The 20,580-nt window shown below is 41.7% G+C and overlaps 1 protein-coding gene across 5 annotated transcripts; it reads left to right on the top strand.

Moving 5' to 3' along the window:
- The first annotated feature begins 169 nt into the window (after nucleotides 1-169).
- On the top strand, nucleotides 170-20,334 carry LOC105011017 (DM1 protein kinase). 5 transcript variants are annotated; one of them, XR_828053.4, is made up of 15 exons: nucleotides 170-722; nucleotides 9,548-9,639; nucleotides 9,728-9,811; nucleotides 10,121-10,216; nucleotides 10,446-10,594; nucleotides 10,840-10,933; nucleotides 11,031-11,228; nucleotides 11,445-11,693; nucleotides 11,887-11,966; nucleotides 13,264-13,360; nucleotides 14,795-14,964; nucleotides 15,301-15,398; nucleotides 16,551-16,603; nucleotides 17,137-17,323; nucleotides 17,668-17,691. XR_828053.4 is itself a non-coding variant. In XM_010870746.5 (15 exons), exons 1-15 carry the CDS (start codon nucleotides 545-547, stop codon nucleotides 17,767-17,769), a joined length of 1,815 nt encoding a protein of 604 aa, XP_010869048.1. In that variant the 5' UTR covers nucleotides 170-544; the 3' UTR covers nucleotides 17,770-20,334. The 5 variants fall into 5 exon arrangements, 2 of the variants coding, with proteins under 2 accessions (XP_010869048.1, XP_010869049.1); XM_010870746.5 differs by having other exon boundaries at nucleotides 17,249-17,323; nucleotides 17,668-20,334; XR_002196898.3 differs by lacking the exon at nucleotides 16,551-16,603 and having other exon boundaries at nucleotides 17,137-17,233; nucleotides 17,668-17,742.
- Nucleotides 20,335-20,580: the final 246 nt, after the last annotated feature.

Raw genomic sequence — 20,580 nt, 5'->3', positions numbered from 1 at the left:
GACAGAGACAGTCAGAGACAGATAGACATGTAGAAAGACACAGGCAGACAGGCAGACAGACAGGTTGAAAGACAGAGACAAACATAGACTGACAGAGACAGTCAGAGACAGACAGACATGTAGAAAGACCCAGACTTTCAGAGACAGACAGACCAGGCAGACACAAACAGAAACGTAGACAGACACCAACAGGTAGAGAGATTCAGACAGACAAGTAGACAGACAGAAAGAAAGTGACACAGAAAATGAGAACGAGAGAGGAGCAAACAGTAAGAGACAGTCATAAAAACACATTTCACCTGTTATAGGCACACCATTATTCACAGATGACAGGGTAGTAACAAGAGGTACAGGAGTGGTGAGGAGTGACAAAAACAGGGAGGAAGAGAGAGAGAGGGGGGCACTGTAAACTACAGGAAGCCCAGTGTATCAAACACAGGGGAGTGGATAGAAGAGCTCCAGTCCAGAAGCAGCTTCCAGACTGTAGTCTTCATGGACTTGAGGGAGTTACAGCATCACTGAACCCACGCCAGGCCCTCCACTGATGGACAACATGTCAGCGGACCCTGGGCCTCATGATACAGACCTAATGCTGTTGGAACTGCAGGCCCCAGGGCCGGTGGGACTGCAGACACTGTTGGACCTGCTAGTGGGGGTGTACCAAGAGTTCTGCTCCTCACCCCTGGCCAGGGAGAAGTACGTCTCAGGCTTCCTCCAATGGGGTTAGTGCTTTTCTCACTTTGCTTTTCTCACTTTGCGTTACTCTCTCTCTCTCTCTCTCTCTATCTGTGTGTGTGTGATTTTGTGTGTGACTCAATTACAGTATAACCTGAAAAATTGCCAGATTGTTTTTTCCCACTAGGGAAAATATGATTTCCAGCGTAGATATTCAGTTTAGGGAAAGAAGTCCAACTGGGCAGTGTGAGAACTGGGGTTGCTTTTAGAGTTATGCATTACCGGTGAAGTACATGGTTAAGTGTTGGGACTTCAAGGTTAAGTTTAGGTGTAAGAGTTAGGTTATTGTGGTTAGGGATTGGGTAAGAGTTAGGGTAATGGTTAAGATTACATTTAGGGCTAGGGAATAGGGACCATGGATTTCCTTATCTCAAATACCCATAAGGATAGACATTTTATTATTATTTTCCATGAACATATTAAATAGTGATGGATGGGGTGGGTGTAACCCAACAACTGTATGGTGTGGGCGTGTACCGGTTAGTAAAAATATTAATTGCTGATTGGCAAGCTCATCTTTTTTCTGAGACCACTCATTGGATATCTAGTACTCCTCAGGAGCTTGACATTCAGTAATACTCAATGGCATTTTTAAACAGTCTGTGAAGTTTGAGTTTGGATTTTGTCTTTTTTCAATAATATTTGCTTTAACCACAAATAGTCTGATAACATTAACTTTTAAAGGGTACATTTCCACTAGTAGTTACTTTAAGTACACCTAAAGAATTTGGAAGAAACTACTGAAACTTGCATTGATGGAAATAAAAGATAGAGAACCACTTTTCGTCCCTTTCTTTTGACCCCATGCTTTCACAACATCCTTACAATTTCAACTCCTATTTGTAAATACAGTTATTTTAGGGCCATTTTAAAAGTGCCCTTTAAAGAACCCCCATTTAAAGGTTCCGCAAAGAAAGTTTGAAGTACCTCTTAAAATTCTCCCAGGGTTTAAATTTGAAGTACCACTGCAGATCCTCCAGGAAGCGTTTCTCTTCACAGTGTACGATTCAGTCCGGTCTTCCTTGCGATGTATATGGACATGTTCGTATGAGACATAGCAACCCAGTGACACACACCACCCAGTACAGTACGACAAGCTGCTCCTGTCCCTTTATGGGTAAAACTTCTCCATGTAGCACCTGACACAATGGGTGTACATGGGGAAAAAAGATCTCTGGACTGTGCTTTACAGGTCAATGACACACACAGACACACAGACACACACACACACACATACACATACACACACACACACACACCCTCAGTGCATGCTATGATGACCCCATTACTGCTTCATAGCTCATAAGGCTCTCAGTGCAGGGAGGATGTGTGTGGATGGAATACAGATAAAGGGCTCCCAGGAAGCTTTATGGGTTGGCTAAATGACTTCATACATATTCATTATATTTATAGATGATATATTTGGTTGTCTTATCAAATACAATTTGACATACATGCTATTTTCAATTCATTTGGAGTGGGGGAGGTGTAGCTGGATTTTCATCTTGACGTTAAACTTCTTTACAGTGAACAAACTTGGATTACGAAGGGTGATGTCCCTTTAATGTACTCCACTACGACTGGCTCTAAGGTTATAGAGGGCATTCAGGCCTGGCTTGTGGTGAGTGCATGTGTCGTGTTCCCCAGAGGAACAGACTGAGTCCTGCTGTCTCCTGAGGGAAGGAGACTAGCAGGCCCTTACAGTAGAAAGATAGCAGGACCAACACAAGTTTGTGTAATCCAACCCTCCTCTATTAACCATCTGCCCTTGTGTGTCCATGGGATATTTTAGCTGGTGTCAGGCTGTTAAGCCTACCAGCAGTCACTCACACACACACACACACACACACACACACAGTTCATAATACCCTACACAACACACTGCAATAGAAAATCACAGGGCTATTGGCTGACTGACTGACAACTACTAACACAGAACGGTTTTACTGGGAACATTGGCTTCTCTGGACAGAATCTTCATATCCTCCAGTTCTGTCTCCATCTTACTCTATATCAAACAGTCTACAAAGACAACTAATATTTAGTCAACAAGGTCACACATACAGTTGATAAGTACTCACATTTTGCTGCCATGACATCTTATCCACATTAAATTAAACTGAAAAACTAAATATATTGATTTTGCATGATGTATTGACAATTCATGATTTCACACGCAGGAGCTAGCACTTCATTTGGAACAATCAATTGGAATATTAACTCTTAGGGTCACCTACTATACAGTGGGGAGAACAAGTATTTGATACACTGCCAATTTTGCAGGTTTTCCCACTTACAACGCATATAGAAGTCTTTCATATTTATCATAGGTACTCTTCAACTGTGAGTGACGGAATCTAAAACAAAAATCCAGAAAATCACATTGTATGATTTTTAAGTAATTAATAAGTATTTGATACATCAGAAAAGCAGAACTTAATATTTGTTACAGAAACCTTTGTTTGCAGTTACAGAGATCATACGTTTCCTGTAGTTCTTGACCAGGTTTGCACACACTGCTGCAGGGATTTTGGCCCACTCCTCCATACAGACCATCTCCAGATCCTTCAGGTTTTGGGGCTGTCGCTGGGCAATACGAACTTTCAGCTCCCTCCAAAGATTTTCTATTGGGTTCATGTCTAGAGACTGGCTAGGCCACTCCAGGACCTTGAGATGCTTCTTACGGAGCCACTCCTTAGTTGCCCTGGCTGTGTGTTTCAAGTCGTTGTCATGCTGGAAGACCCAGCCACGACCCATCTTCAATGCTCTTACTGAGGGAAGGAGGTTGTTGGCCAAGATCTCACAATACATGGCCCAATCCATCCTCCCCTCAATATGGTGAAGTCGTCCTGTCCCCTTTGCAGAAAAGCATCCCCAAAGAATGATGTTTCCACCTCCATGCTTTACAGTTGGGATGGTGTTCTTGGGGTTGTACTCATCCTTCTTCTTCCTCCAAACACGGCGAGTGGAGTTTAGACCAAAAAGCTCATTTTGACTCATCAGACCACATGACCTTCCATTTTAATAATTGTGCCAACAGTTTTCACTATTTAATATGTTCATGCCTTCTCACCAAGCTGCTTGCCTATTGTTCTGTTGCCCCTCCCTGCCTTGTGAAGGTCTACAAATTTATCTCTGATGTCTTTACACAGCTCTCTGGTCTTGGCCATTGTGGAGAAGTTGGAGTCTGTTTGATTGAGTGTGTGGACAGGTGTCTTTTATACAGGTAACAAGTTCAAACAGGTGCAGTTAATACAGGTAATGAGTGGAGAACAGGAGGGCTTCTTAAAGAAAAACTAACAGGTCTGTGAGAGCCGGAATTCTTGCTGGTTGGTAGGTGATCAAATACTTTTGTCATGCAATAAAATGCAAATAAAATGTGATTTTCTGTATTTTTGTTTTAGATTCCGTCTCTCACAGTTGAAGTGTACCTATCATAAAACAGACCTCTATATGCTTTGTAAGTAGGAAAACCTGCAAAATTGGCAGTGTATCTAAGACTTGTTCTCCCCACTGTATCTAATGTTGGTGTAATTTCTCAAAATATTGTTTTGTCACAAAATTATATCTATATATAAAATAAGAAATGTGTGTGGGGTAGCAACATTCCTGGAACTTACAATACAATACCTGCTCTTTCTAGAAATGATGGTCAGATTCCTGACTTCTCTCCTATGTGTCTCCAGATTCTGCAAATTCTCCAACAGGGTAACCAGGAAATAGACTGAAAGTTCCCAGAAATGTAATCAGTTAATCACAATAGTAATTTCAGATGTGAACAGTTTAGTCCTTTAGTAAAGGCTCTTATCCAGAGCAAGTTACAGTCATTGCTTCATTAGATAGCTACTCTAGGTGACCAAATAACTTAAATGTTAAACAATGGATATGTAACATTTCACAATAGAACTCTGTGAATATCTTATCTGACAGATTTGAATTGAATTGGTTATTCGTATTTCAAAAGTTTTTCAAAATATACAATTAGGGACTCTTTGGGTCCACACGCTTCAACTTGTGTTCAGTGTTAGCTTGCCTTGGGGCAACAACTGCCACGGTAACAGAAGTTCCTATTTTGGTCACAGCATGTGTCCGGTCTTGATCGGGGACGAGTGGAAAGTATCAGATGTGGAACTTTGACCAGTGATGCAGCATGTTAGTGGGCTTAGAGTAGGCTCAGAGGCTAAGACACAGTCAGCAATTATTAAACAGTCATCACAAAGTCAATAAGACCCCATTCAATGGCTGACAATGTGAAATTCCATTTGGAACTTGCTATGACGTCATCCTTGAATGGGCTAAAAACAAATAACCAAATACTTTCTATACACAAGGGAATAGACAAATTACAAATACAGTGAGAAACATATAGATTTGTTTAGTGAAAGAGTGAGCTGTTACCAGACTGATTTGTGAAGCTTAAGGGGCTTATGCAATTCATTCTCATCCATGAGAGCAGCGAACTGAAATTAAGTGCAGGTTTTAAGAGTGACCAGAGCGAGATATCCACCAGAGCAAATGTTAATATTGGAATAGCAGATGCTAAGGAGAGAGCTAAGCTAATGCAGAGGAGTGATCTGCCTGAAAGTGAATACGTTATTAAGTCTGCATATGTCACAGTGATGTGTGATAAAGTGTTGCAGGTAACAAAGAATGGCAGTGTGGTCAGTTGAATGTCATTTGCTGAGGGGCTTGTTAGCTGTAAGTCTTCTAGCAGGAAGCCTACAGGTTACATCGCCATAGCCAAGGATTATCAAGAGGATCATTCTAACAAGCATGCGTGAATTATGCGTTGTTACAGAACAAGTAGACAATTCTGGAATTAACTTTAGACTGAAGATGGGTGATATATGGATGTTGAATGACAGTAAGATGTCCAGCCATATATTAATGTGTAGGTGTCGAAAAACTCAGTCTTATTCAGTTGAGGATGTTTTGGGGGGGCTGGCAGATTGGGCCTGGAAGAGCATGGATTTTAAATTCATATTGTAGATGTGCAAATGTCTTAGGTCAAGCCTCTCTGCCGGCTGCCTGGAGGAGCGCTGCATTTTTAAGAGCAGTTAAATTAGAACATTGCTGTAGTTTCAATAAATTGGAATTACATGGAAGTCTGATTGGGTTGTTCAAATAGCGTCTTCATGTATAGCTTTATAGTCAGATCATTAGTAGAACAATGTGTTGTGAAGTTGAGCTCTCCTCTGTTTGACAGAAATGGATAAGACTTAGAAAAGTGAGGTAAATTTGTCTCAGTTAGTGCATGGCGCTTGCAAAGCTAGAGTTGTGGGTTCCTTTCCCACAGGGGACCAGTACAAAAAATGTTGCATTACTGAATGTCAGTCTGGATGAGAGCATCTGCTAAATGACTAAAATATAATTATTGTGATAATAGTGATGTAAATGTGCACAATATCCATTTCCAAGAGTCAATCACAAATATGAAACATTATTTAGAGACATTTGAAGAAACCCGTTCCATATACTACAGTAAGCCAACGTGTTCTAGATCTAGCCTACATAGTTTGTGAGAATTATTCAGTATGAGGTTGGACAGGTTTTGCATGCAAATCCAAAGGAAGTGCATAAGCATTTCAGTTTACAGTGCCCAACATTAGCATACAAAAGGTTAATGTCCTAAAGCCATCTTCTGAGAAACAGGCAATGATGGTCATAGTACACAGATCTCCACACAGGGATGAACTTTCTAAATGCACTGCGAGTGCTATGAAACACATTTTTCTTTGTTTCATCACCCAGCACTATGGAAAGCACTTTCCGAATAGAACCTAGCCATTGCAAATTATGCACCATAACCATTCAGTTGTAAATGGGCAACATCCTCATTTTAGGAGGAGCTCCAAATCTGCCCAGCTTCAAGTAAAACATTTAGATACCAATGCCTCCGCATCATGTGACTGCTTCATTTACAAGAGTTACAAAACTTAAGGAAATACTTGGTTTTACTCTGGGAAAAGACAAATGCCTAAACTGTGGAGGAGGGTAAAGTCTGCCCAGATTCCAGCAGCATTCTACTGAATGCCCATGCCTTTTGTAAATCACAACAATGCTTTTGGGGCTACATGGAATATGCCTCTGCCATTGCAGTTGATGCTACATGGGCTGTTTGCAAGCATAGCACGCCAGTAGGCGGGACAGACATGTCGTTTTGATGCAAATTTCTGTTCCGTTCTAACAAACCACAATACACATGTAAAAATGACTTTTTTCGCATTCTTGGATTTCTGCTTCCATATGCTCTATTTTATGCCCTGAGGTTAGTTGAGACCAACCAACAGTCAGTTGAGACCAAAGGCCAGTTCACACCAAGTAACAGTCAGTTGAGACTAAATGTCAGTTCAAACCATCCAACAGCCAGTTGAGACTAAATGTCAGTTCAAACCATCTAACAGTCAGTTGAGACTAAATGTCAGTTCAAACCATCTAACAGTCAGTTGAGACTAAATGTCAGTTAAAACCAACTAACAGTCAATTAAGGCCAACAGTCATTTGATACCAAGAGTCAACTGAGTCAAACGTAAGACCATTTTTGCCTTTGTTGTTCAACTAAAGATATGCATACTGTAGATTGCCATAATTTGTAAAGTCAGGTTGCTGGCATCATCTCCATCATGTATGGGTTCATTATGAATCAGTGATTATAAGTAACATGAATCAGACCACCTTCACAATTGATTCTTCATTGTTTAATTAATGAAAAGTCTGAACATTGCTTTGTGTGTTTATAATATTATGTAAAATGCATATCTGCATGAATATAGCTTTTATGTCTTATTCTAGTCGAATTCTGTGTTTTGCCTTATTTGACCTTTCAGAGCAGAGACTGCATCTAACAACAGGGAAAACAAATTAATTGTGGCACCAGGTTTGCGGATGCAGCAGCCTGGTTTCTCATGGATGAATCACGTAACATGTCTTATGGAATGACCACATGTCAGCAAACACAGAGATAGTCTCAAATATTCAAGCTGAGAGAGTCCTTCGTCCTTTGGATGACATTGGTATTTTACATGATTATTACTCCACAAATCAGTGTTATATGCTATGTTGTTCCTAATGGAAGAGTTTACACATGCCCTAAAAGTAATGGACATGTTATGGAAGCTGGAAAAGGTCATCTAACCCATCTATCCCCCTGATGTAGACCATGTCATGTCATCCTCTAGTTGTATCTTCAACTCCTTCTGAATCATTAAACACCCCCCCCCCCCCCCCCCCCCCCCGTGTGTCTCTGTCTCTGGAGGAAAGACATTTCCATTTATGAGGTGGTCTGGTTGGCAGGGTTAGACCAGTAAAGGTCCGGGGTAAACAACACGGGCAGGCAGGCAGAGAAGCGAACCCCCCCCCACGCCATACCTTCCACCGGGCCCTGTTCTCTGTCAACCAGTCGGGCGTGTGTGTGTGACCGTGTGTGGGTGTGTGTGACCGTGTGTGGGTGTGTGTGACCGTGTGTGGGTTTGTGTGTGTGTGACCGTGTGTGGGTTTGTGTGTGTGTGACCGTGTGTGGGTGTGTGTGACCGTGTGTGGGTTTGTGTGTGTGTGACCGTGTGTGGGGTTGTGTGTGTGACCGTGTGTGTCTGTGTGTGTTTTACTGTGTGTGGGTGTGTGTGTGGGTGTGTGCAGGGGGATACATCTGGGCAGGATGGGTGGAAGTGTGGAAAAATTATTTATGTCCCAGCATCCTCTTCTGTAGAGATGGTGTTAATCCTGACCTCTCATCCAATATGAACACAGTCTCTGACCCTCGTCGAGTTTCCCCCTAGGTACAATCCTAACCCATGAACTATTAGTGAGAAAGATGCTAAACTGATTGAGTTTGTCTTGCACAATTTAACCTAAGCAATATCCTCACATTTGCAAGCCACACCTGTCACTGCTTGCAAGCTAACTAGGATTTGAACCCAGGTCTGGTGTGTTCATGATGTTAGGCCATTCGTAAGGAAAGGATGTTTACCCTCATGCAGTTACTAACCTATGAATGAATGTAGTGAATGTAGTATGTCCCAGAATGAGGCATTATAGAGCCCTGAGACCACTGCGACCTTTTGCTGTTAATTACTGGTGGGTTTCAGATACCCAGAGGGTTGCGAAAAATAAATAGGTCACAATCACAGAATGCACATTATTGGGATCCACCTGCTTTTGTGTATTCTAAAGCTTTGATGTCCAGAGATTCTACGTCCTCAAAATGATTGTTCACATTGTTGATATTGGTCATGATGAAAATCCTGGGCAGATTCCTTAGATTTATAATAGGGCCCATTTAGGACCCAGGGAAGGAAGTCATTGGACTGCAGAATTCTGTTTCTAAAAGATGCCTTAAAGACCGAGTGGCTCTAGAAGCTTCTCTCCCTCTCTTTCTTCCTCAATCTCTCATTCTCTCTCTTTCCTGCTCTCTCTTCCTCTGTCTCTCATACACTCCCTTTTTCCCTCTCTCTCCCCACTAAAACAGTTTACAGTGTTGCCTTGGTCTCACTCACATTCCTCCCCACACAAGAAGGGGTTGGAGGAGAAAAAAATGAAAATGAAAGGGCTGGAAAACTTGCCTTAAAAAAGTATTAAGTTGTGGTGGCTATTCTTAGACGGGCTCTTACACTATGTCAGACAACCAGGTTCTTAAAGGAGAACTTGCTGGTAACAATGTCTTTTTTTTAACAATGTGTGTGTTGTTAAAAACACTGTGGCCCTAGATAAATATATTGTGTAAACGTCTGTGTATACAATACATTTTCCATCCAAAACTTGAGCCTTGTTGTGGTAACATGGATTCAGCCCTCTATGCTCTCTCCTCCAATCACAGCGGAGCCCCTGGTGAGGCAGGTGAAGAAGACGCGAATCAAGAGGGATGACTTCCACATCTTGAAGGTGATTGGTCGAGGGACCTTCAGTGAGGTGAGAGAACACAGCTGAAAGTCTAGGTTCACGCTGCACAATAGTTTCTTGTTTCTGTGGTGACAGGCATGTGTTGCTGCAATTATAGGTGGCCGTGGCGAGGATGCGTAGCACACAGCAGGTGTACGCCATGAAGATAATGAATAAGTGGGACATGCTGAAGAGAGGAGAGGTAACCACAAACAGACACGCTGGGCACAAATCGGTTGAACCAAAGTCTTTTCCACGTCACGTTTAACAAAAAACTATTAATGGGATTTTGTTGAATCTTTACAGAAAGCTAATTGGATTGACAGCATATAACCTTAATAAAATAGTTTGTTCTTGATTTCATATCTGTTGACAAATTGATCAAATTTAAAGCAAAAACAGATGCTCTATTAACATTAATTCTTCTGTTGCCTCTCACTTAAATATGATTTAGTAGTTGAGCAACATCCGTGTGTGTGTTGTGTATTTCCTCTGTGTCTGTCTCCTGCAGACAGCTTGTTACCAGGAGGAGAGGGAGGTTCTGCTGAAGGGCGACCGACGATGGATCACAGAGCTGCACTACGCTTTCCAAGACGACAATTACCTGGTGGGGATTAGTGAAAAACTGTCAATACCATGGTCAATACTAGACGTAGTGACAATTTGTCAACACCATTGTCACACTGGCCTTCCCATTAAACACTGAAGTCGTTTCAATCATTTCCTTAGTTTCCCTCCCTCTGAATATACATGGGCAAATGAAATAATCAATTTCTCTCTGTATTCTTTTTTTTCACTGCCAACTTTCATGATCTGTTTGTCTCTCTGTCTGTCAGTACCTGGTGATGGATTATTATGTTGGTGGTGACCTTTTGACCCTGCTCAGTAAATTCGGCGACCGTTTCCCTGAGGACATGGCCCAGTTCTACTTGGCTGAGATGGTCATGGCCATTGACTCTATCCATAGGATGGGCTATGTGCACAGGTTAGTGAGGCAGCTACCTGACAATACCCAGCAAAACGTGCATGCAATGCTCCTACAATGTCCCCTTAACAAAAATTACTCTCTTTTTGAGAGTGGACCATACTGCATCTGACTGTAAAATAGTGGGCCCTGCATCAGAGGTTCTGAGTGCAGGGTTTGGAGGAACACTAGCTATGAAATCCCGATAGACAGACTTTGGAACAGGGAGAATAATGTTAAGATTATCTTCACTGTACACTCTGCAGAGACATCAAACCTGACAACATCCTGCTGACATCAGAGGGCCACGTCAGACTGGGGGATTTTGGTTCCTGTCTAAGGGTCCAAGAGGATGGCATGGTGAGGGTCCCCAAATGGTCAAAAAAACACTTTCAATCCACTGATTGAACATTAATGCTGTGGAATGTATGTCTCACATTTGACTGTGTATTGGCAGGTCCATTCCTCCCTCGCAGTGGGCACTCCTGACTACTTGTCCCCAGAGATCCTACGTGCGGTGGAGGGAGGGGGGGGTTATGGCCCCGAGTGTGACTGGTGGGCCCTGGGGATCTGTGCCTATGAGATGCTACAGGGAACCACACCTTTCTATGCAGAGACCATCTCTGAGACCTATGCCAAGATCCTGAACTTCCAGGTATGGTGACTAACGCAGACACAAGTCTGGTGAAACGTACACCTAGTATTCTATCAAAGGGCAAAAAAAGAGCTATTGCGATATTTTTTACAGTTGTTAAATCTCCACAACTATGTAGAGTTTAGTGGTCATTTTGTTATGGAGAAATGTATGGCTGATTAAACTGATCAGTGCTGGTCAATCAGAGTAGCAGTAGCAACCATTATGTCCTTTCAGGAGCACTTTGAGTTCCCGTCATCTGGCCCTGAGGTTTCAGACGAAGCGCGTTCCCTCATCATGGGTTTGATCTGTGAGAGGGAGGATCGAATGGGGGCAGGGGGCTCTGGAGACTTCAGGGGCCACCCCTTCTTCTGTGGACTAGACTGGGGCTCTCTGAATGAACTTCCAGCACCTTTCCAACCTGAAGTCTCCAACGCCACTGATACGTCAAACTTTGACGTGTTAGACGACTGCCTCAGTGAAATGGTATTATTCTGAAATGGCCATAAACAACACACAATCTACAGTATATTCAATCTGAGTGTAATGGTGTCTAATGTAGAACCTTGAGTGGCTCCCACAAAATATGACATGGATCCTGAAACGCAAGTAAAGTTGGTGATGCTGATATACAGCATACCTGAAATGAATATAAACCACAAAGTATTTTGTCCTGCAGGAAACACTGAGTGATGTTTTGGACAGGGCGCCTATTGGAGTTCACCTGGCTTTTGTTGGCTACTCCTACACAGCGACAAGGTCACATTGTATTATATATACACTCACCTAAAAGATTATTAGGAACACCTGTTAAATTTCTCATTAATGCAATTATCTAATCAACCAATCACATGGCAGTTGCTTCAATGCATTTAGGGGTGTGGTCCTGGTCAAGACAATCTCCTGAACTCCAAACTGAATGTCAGAATGGGAAAGAAAGGTGATTTAAGCAATTTTGAGCGTGGCATGGTTGTTGGTGCCAGACGGGCCGGTCTGAGTATTTCACAATTTGCTCAGTTACTGGGATTTTCACGCACAAACATTTCTAGGGTTTACAAAGAATGGTGTGAAAAGGGAAAAACATCCAGTATGCGGCAGCCCTGTGGGGGCGAAAATGCCTTGTTGATGCTAAAGGTCAGAGGAGAATGGGCCGACTGATTCAAGCTGATAGAAGAGCAACTTTGACTGAAATAAGCACTCGTTACAAGCAAGGTATGTAGCAAAGCATTTGTGAAGCTACAACACGCACAACCTTGAGGTGGATGGGCTACAACAGCAGAAAACCCCACCAGGTACCGCTCATCTCCACTACAAATAGGAAAAAGAGGCTACAATTTGCACAAGCTCACCAAAATTGGACAGTTGAAGACTGAAAGAATGTTGCCTGGTCTGATGACTCTCGATTTCTGTTGAGACATTCAGATGGCAGAGTCAGAATTTGGCGTAAACAGAATGAGAACATGGATCCATCATGCCTTGTTACCACTGTGCAGGCTGGTGGTGGTGGTGTAATGGTGTGGGGGATGTTTTCTTGGCACACTTTAGGCCCCTTAGTGCCAATTGGGCATCGTTTAAATGCCACGGCCTACCTGAGCATTGTTTCTGACCATGTCCATCCCTTTATGACCACCATGTACCCATCCTCTGATGGCTACTTCCAGCAGGATAATGCACCATGTCACAAAGCTCGAATCACAATGAGTTCACTGTACTGACATGGCCCCCACAGTCACCAGATCTCAACCCAATAGAGCATCTTTGGGATGTGGTGGAATGGGAGCTTCGTGCCCTGGATGTGCATTCCACAAATCTCCATCAACTGCAAGATGCTATCCTATCAATGTGGGCCAACATTTCTAAAGAATGCTTTCAGCACCTTGTTGGATCAATGCCACGTAGAATTAAGGCAGTTCTGAAGGCGAAAGGGGGTCAAACACAGTATTAGTATGGTATTCCTAATAATCCTTTAGGTGAGTGTAGTCTTAGTATGAAAATAACCAAATTTAATGAGATGTCATTTGAAAACAATTTAAATGTATTTATTTCTCTCTCACAGACAGACGGGTGCCTTGGATCGCAGTCGTGACATCATGATGGAAATTGACCACCAGAGACACCAAGGGTTGCCAAACCTAAACTTCCAGGACAAGCTGGTTGGTATAAATATGTACACGAAAAACTAGCATTGGGATTTAAGACTAATTTTAGAATTCTGATCGATTGGCTAGCATTGATAATTTGAGTGGTAGCCAATGTTAAATTCATAATTGTAAATTGTAACTCCTATTCTTTAAACATAGGGCTGCAAAGATAATGGTATTGTTAAGTTATTTTAACTTCCTTCAATAATAAATTTTTTAGGTATTTATAAATACATTTTGTATTTCGTTTTCCATATTGCCCATGGGTTTGTAATCGTTACACTAAATGGTTGCCAAGAAAATTACCTAATTAATGAAAAATTCTGCTAAACAGAAAACATAATTCTCTTCAAGCAAGACTTTTTCCCAAAAATGCATTGAGTTTGGCACCTAAACATTTATAAGACATTGAAATTAGTATAAAATAATATAAGCCTTCGAATTTGAACACCATAATATTAAACACAAAAGATAGTCAATGTGTTTTGTAACACTGTTTTATTTGATAAGAATATTTTAAAAGGTAAACTGGTTAGACTAGTAGAGTATAATTTGGCACAGCCTTTCTTTTCAGCAATTCAGTTAGCTTTACTCCAATGGAGGTGATTAACCTCCCTTCTGGGGCATTAGCAGAGCAGCTGGGGTGCAGTGGCCATGGGACGCTAATATGGGAGTCCTAGTCTAGCTAGCTTGCTGGCTAGTTGTTTACATGTATTTGTCCTGTTTCCACTGGCACTTTGAATTAGGGCTTAACTAAGGAATGCTAGTCTGTTCATACTGTCAGTTACAACATATACAAGCAGTACTGCCGTAATCATACATTAAACAAATTATCACTATAGATGAATCCTTTGTTTAATTTTTGCTCTACATAATTACATTTTATGAGAACCCTCTGCCCTGGAATTCTAGCAGCTAGCTCTGTTAGGTAGCGATGATTCTAACAGTTTTGCTAGTTGGTTAATGAGCTCTTATTTCCCATCTTATTACTCATAACCTTTGCTAAATGGTGACTTGTTCTGTATTAGCTTTACAATCTGTTATTAACTGTTAACTGCAGCTGTTTATTGTGAAATAATCTGTTACCACACATGCATTGTTTTAAGAAAATAAACTTTCCTGCACAAACTTGAAAATGATACATTTCTGTTCTATACAACACTACACATATATTTATCATTGTTAATGTAGAAATCGATATCTAACCTTATCTCACAGATTTTAGTCAGCTGCGATCGATCATTTAGTACTTTCTTAGCAAACATATTGATTTTGCGTGCCTGCTGAGGTAGAGGCATCTTGAATACGTTTCGTGGAAGTCATCTGAGAATCAGACATGCAAGAGATGCTAACGGCTGCTGGATTATGTTATTATGTCACGGCCATGCTATGTTTACCGTTACCATATCAATGTAGCTGACACTGAGGGGGGATGTGGCCTTTCAGAGTCAGATGTGGCAGCTTAGAGATGCCCTTACAACACCTGAAAACCAGCCTACCCTGCTTGAGCTGCCCCCCATAGCCTTGGAGCAGGGTACCGCAGCATCAACGAACACCGAGACAGAGGAAGAAGAGGAGGCCGATAAGAGTTCAGGACATGATGAGGACCTGCACAGGTTAGATTCACCCCTGAGTATGCTCAGACAAACAGACACAGGTTAGATTCACCCATGAGTATGCTCAGACAAACAGACACAGGCAGATATGGGGTATATGCTTTTATCTTAGTTAGTTATTATTGGTCTCTTCCTAAAAGTTGATTTCCCTCGTCTTTCTTCTTCTTACTTAACAGACTCTGCAGACAAATGGCTAGATATGGTATCTAGTAGCTTATAAATTATATATACAGGTAGCTTAAACATTGGTGTTATTGTCAATTTAGAGTCAGTGTTCAGAGTCAGAATATCAGATTCCTTGGATTCAAAGCTGACCCTCGTCAATCATCTATGTAGACGGTTACAGGAGGCAGAGATGAGGAACGGAGAGCTGGAGAAAGAGATGGAGAAACTGAGGAAGGAGATCCAGGGACTGAAGTCCCCCAAAGAGACAGGCAAGAGACCCTGCATTCATCCCTCCACAGCTGCTTCTCCAGAAATCCTCACACCTGAACCATTGCATGTTATGTCATCCTTCCTCGGGTATCTTATCCATCCATTTGATAGATCATTTAGAGGCCAGTTCAGTAAGTGAAGGTCTTGATCGTGCACATAATGGAAAATGATTCAAACCACTGTGCAACAGAACCCCCCCCCCCCCCCCGCCCCAATGATTTGTTTATTGGACAACTTCAGCTTTTCATTCCTTGTTTTTGTCCATACTATTACATTCAATGCCTAAAAACCCCTGTGTAGCAACATTACATCCACCTACAGGCATCTAAACACACTATAGCACCTCTTCACAGGCAAGTGTCTAACAACAACACAAATGTAAGATGTTAGGAATTCCAGACCATATTGTGAAAAGGAGTGTTGCATAGCAGGAGCACCGACCAGCATCTGCTTATATTGGCGCCCCTGGCCAGAAGAGAACGATAAATATCCCCTCTAAGAATAGGCCTGGTATGTAGCCGTTGGCCCTCTTTGGCTATAAATCAATATAGCGTAATGAGCCTTTTAAAGATGTACTGTTGCAGGTTCTCCCTCCTATTTGGGAGAGTTCTTAATGGATGGATATTGTTGCTTCTTTAGGACTCCAAATCCCATAATGCACCAAAGAACAGGCTTGGTTGACAAGCCGATGAACAGGCCTAGCTAGCTAGTTTACAGAGAAAACAACATTGTTAATGATAAACATCTATGCAATAAATGTGTCCTGTATCTTTAAGGTTTTCCAGAAAACAGGCAATGCAACTCACCCTTTCCAATCACAAATGTTTTATACTTTTCTTTTGCTCACTTCCACACACCCATTAATGCAATCACTCCTGCTGAAATGTATGTTGTTCCTGTTTAGTTCTTGACATGAATTGAACTGACAGATGGCTCGCCAGCTGTCCACTTACCCAAAACACCTACACAGTTCTCAGTCTTGTTTAGTAGGTAAACGTTGCAGAACATGAAAAGTCATGAATCGAGCTCAACCCCAATTCTGGGAGATAGCCAACAATAACTGTTCTACACAATTTATTTATATCTGAAAATTCCTGTAACGTTCCCTGCTCTCTGGGCTGGTCTAACGTATCTCTCTTCTCCAATCACAGAACTGTGTGTTTGCCCAACGTCTCTTTCTCTGCCTGCCCACTGTCTGGACAATGTAAGCTTCACTTTCTGTCTTTCTCTCTTTTTCTGAGATGATCAAAGGCTTTCTGTAGGGCATACAAACAACCTGTTTGGCTGTCTGCTCGTCAGTTTGAAAACTCACTTCAGCAACTAACATAAGCCTTATTTGGAGTACAAACACAGAATGTGTGTATGTTTTCTAAGGGATATAGAGGTTGGGGGTCTCATTCAAACTCACCACCAACCCTAAATGCTCCTGCAGTGTGTTCACTTTATCTGGAGGTTCCTCTGTAGTTGGTTTACTTCCTGGTCTACACCTGTGCTGGACTGCAACTATAGTTGGTTGTAGGCATGTGAATGTTGTAGAGGATAACGTTACTATCCAAATAAAGTGAAACATATTGAGTACTTTTTTTTGCACACGTCACAGCAAGGTACAGCATGCCACACTTGCCTGGTGAAAACCATATGACTGTGTCGACATGAAATAACAACTGTCTTCATTATCCCAAGGGGAAATTACATTACTTTGTGTCTGCCTTTCTCTCGTCACGGATGTTGATCCAGGCAAGTGCGGCATGACGTGCTGTGCTGTGCTGTGACTCAAACAAAAAAAGACTGCATCTGTACCCTGGCCTCCAACAACCCTGTTCAGTTCCTGACTGTGAGTGTGTTTCAGGGGAAGAGAGCTCCCCCTGCCTGTCACTATCCGCTGGTGATCCCCCTCCACCGCCATCTGCTGCTGTTCCACAGGGTAGGATGGGAAATTAGGATTTGGTCCCAAATAACACTAGATATCCTATTTAGTGCACTTTTGAACACTGAGGCCCATAGGGAATGTATGAATAGGATGCCATTTGGGAGACAGGCAGTGGTTGAAACATTATTAGAGATAATGAACTTGCTCTCTCTGTCTCTCTCCCCATGTTGCCTCCTACAATGTGTCCACCTCATTTTCTCCACCTCTCTCTAACCCCTTGTCCCTCCATGTACTCTCTCTCTCCTCACTTTCTCTTCTCACTTTCTCTCCTCTCATCCTTTCACCGTTGTCTTCTGTCCTCTCTCTCTATCCCTCTTTTCTCTCTGTTCATCCCACAGGTGCGCTGGCCACAGGAGAGGACTGAGTCCTACCTATTGGTGTGTGCAGAGGGGGGGGAGCTCCAAGCCTGGAACAGACATGGCTGTGCTGAGATCTCCTGAACCCCGATACACAGCACCCCGCTCTCCTTGGGTTAGCTATCTCCCCACGTTAGGCTGAAGGGGGGGTATCAAGCTATGTAACCCTGATGCACTACAGCTGCTCCAATCCCCCCAAACACCCCTAGGCTAAAAGGACAGGAGCACCACAGGGTGAAGAAGGCTGCGGGTGACGTTTTTAAGTCTCTCTGAATGTGAGAATTTATGAGCCAGTATGGTGGACTGGTGTGCTAAAGCCCATGCTATACTTGGTCTACTTTTCCCCGTACGTAGAATTAAGAGCAGAGTGGGTGTGACCGGGGTAACTGGGGCCTTGGAGCTGTGAGGAAGCCAAGGACAGTCCATGATGGGAAGGTACAGAACCTTTAAATGGACAACTGTCCTTGAACTAACAATGCCTGTTGCCATGTGTGGGTCGAAATGCAGTACTTCCATCTCTGAGGAGAGAGCTCATGTGTCTCTGAAAAACAGATACCACAGGAGAAAGACATTGCCGGTTTGAGTGACAGACAGAAGGGCCAATCAGTCCCCTTCATCAGCGTGCACACTCCAGCCCATCTGGACATGTTTGGTGCATATTGCCCAATGTTAACGGCGTACAGATGTCCTGTCTTCACTATTTAACAGCACCATGTAGTGGTTATACACAGTGTGACTTGTAATTTGTGTCTATGCATCTAAGAGTGAGCAGTGTTGAGTGTAAAAGGTATCCATTGTACTAGAAGGCTCTGATTTAAAGGCATGCTTTAGATGGGCCTGTTTGGAATACACAGATCACAGCTAGAGTACAACTATTGGACAGGCAAGGTAGCGCATGTGTGTCTGTTCAATAATGTTTTCTGTGACTGTAAGGTTATACTTAACTCTGGTCCAGCGCTTTACTTGTGGTTTGCTGACACGGATCCTTTCTCGGACTAGATAGTAGGAAGGCACTGTCAGCAAGTCGCACATAATGCCTTGGACCAGAGCTAATATAAAGAATGTAGACAAAAAAATGCATGTTCAGGGTGCTATGGGACACAGGGAAGGCAACAAAATGAATTAAAGTTTGCTATTATGATTAAAATCATACAGCCAAGTATTATTTGTAAACCGTGTGCTGTGGTGGCTCTACTGTAGATCATCCTTTCAAAATGCATTGTAGCCTCTTGTTTCGGAAGCCATGTTAAATTATGCAGGCCTATTGGGAGTTTGTCAGAGAATGGTACAGTCTTTCAGTGAGAGAATTCCTGTATATTACAAAATATGCAATGTATTGCCTGGAATACTTTGAATGTGCATGTTGAGAGACCATGACTGTCACTCCCTGGGTACTAAAAAAAGTTAAACAGAAATATTTTACTTAATTTGCTTTAAACCTTATAATACACACTGATGTTTTCTATTATAGGCTGAAGATGTTAACCAATTCTACATTTTCTTAATGATGTTGTCAAGTATTTTGTTATTAATAAATCAAAATCACTGAACACATTTCCATCTAAAGTTTTAAAGGAAGTAAAGTAATTGCAGTGGAAAGCAATTGTAGAAAGTTTTGATCCTTGCGAACATGGCAATTTGTTTGATGCTACATGATACAATTTCTGTGTCAGTAGAATTCATTTTGTGAAAAATGGTAGTTGATATGCCTTCATGCACACAAAAGAAAATATTAAACCATCATATACAAATAACCCATATGGAGAAAGAAACATTTGAAATAAATATTTTTGAATACAATAAGATTCCTGCAAGATATAAAATTAAACTGAGGAATAAAAACAACTCTGAATAAATCTTGATATGTATTTTAATGTGTGACATACCCCACAATGACAAAGTAAAAACCCATTTAGAAATGTGTGCCAATTTTGGGGGGGGATTTGTCTAATGTATATACCTATTCAGAACCTTTATTCAGTACTTTGTAAAACAGAATCAAGTCTTCTTTGGTATGTCTTTACAATTAGTGAGTTAGAGAATTTACTTTGCAGGTTAGGAAAACTAAGTTGGCAGCTTACGAGAACTTGAGAATGAGGTTAAGGTTTAGGCTCGGCTAAAATTATACATGTAATTACAAAGTACCCACCAAGTGTGTTATTTTTTTAATCTAACATACATGTGTTCTATTTATATTTACAAATATTTTAATGCTGTGAAACAGGGCACGCCTGTTTCACCTAAGCCTCATTTGATTGCTCTGTTTAAATAAAGGTTTAGCAAATAATAAAGAAAATTTGCCCGATTTATCTTTCTCTATAAAAAAATAAGCTCATAGTGCCCCTATGTGGTCAAAAAAATATTAAACATGGTAAAAGATGCATCCTAATTTCAAACTGAATTAATACACCTACACTAGGTGTATTAATACACCTCCTAGTTTTAAATATTAATCGTGCCATCCTGTTTTTGAGTGCATTGTGAAAGTATTTAGACCCCTTCACTTTTTCCACATTTTGTTACATCACAGCCTTATTTGAAAATGGATTTAGCTGGTTATTTCTCATCAATCTAAACACAATACCACATAATGAAAAAGCCTGATGTTTGCGAATTATATATATATACAGCTCCGGAAAAAATGAAGAGTCCACTGCACCTTTTTCTTTCCTTTCCAAAAAAGTCGAAAAGGAAGGTTTTGAGTGAGGAACAGGTTAAAATTAAGAGACCGTTGAAAATTGAACGCTTCTGTTCCTCACTCAAAACTTTCCTTTTCAACTTTTTTGGAAAGGAAAGAAAAAGGCGCAGTGGTCTCTTAATTCTTTCCGGAGTTGTATATGGTTGTGCAGTGACCTTCCCCATCCAACCTGGTTGTTCTTGAGAGGATCTGCAAAA

The sequence above is a fragment of the Esox lucius genome, chromosome 7 (genome assembly GCF_011004845.1).
Source record: "Esox lucius isolate fEsoLuc1 chromosome 7, fEsoLuc1.pri, whole genome shotgun sequence".
NCBI lineage: Eukaryota > Metazoa > Chordata > Actinopteri > Esociformes > Esocidae > Esox > Esox lucius.
Note: the sequence above shows the minus strand (reverse complement) of the source record. Positions and strands in the feature narration are given on the sequence as shown.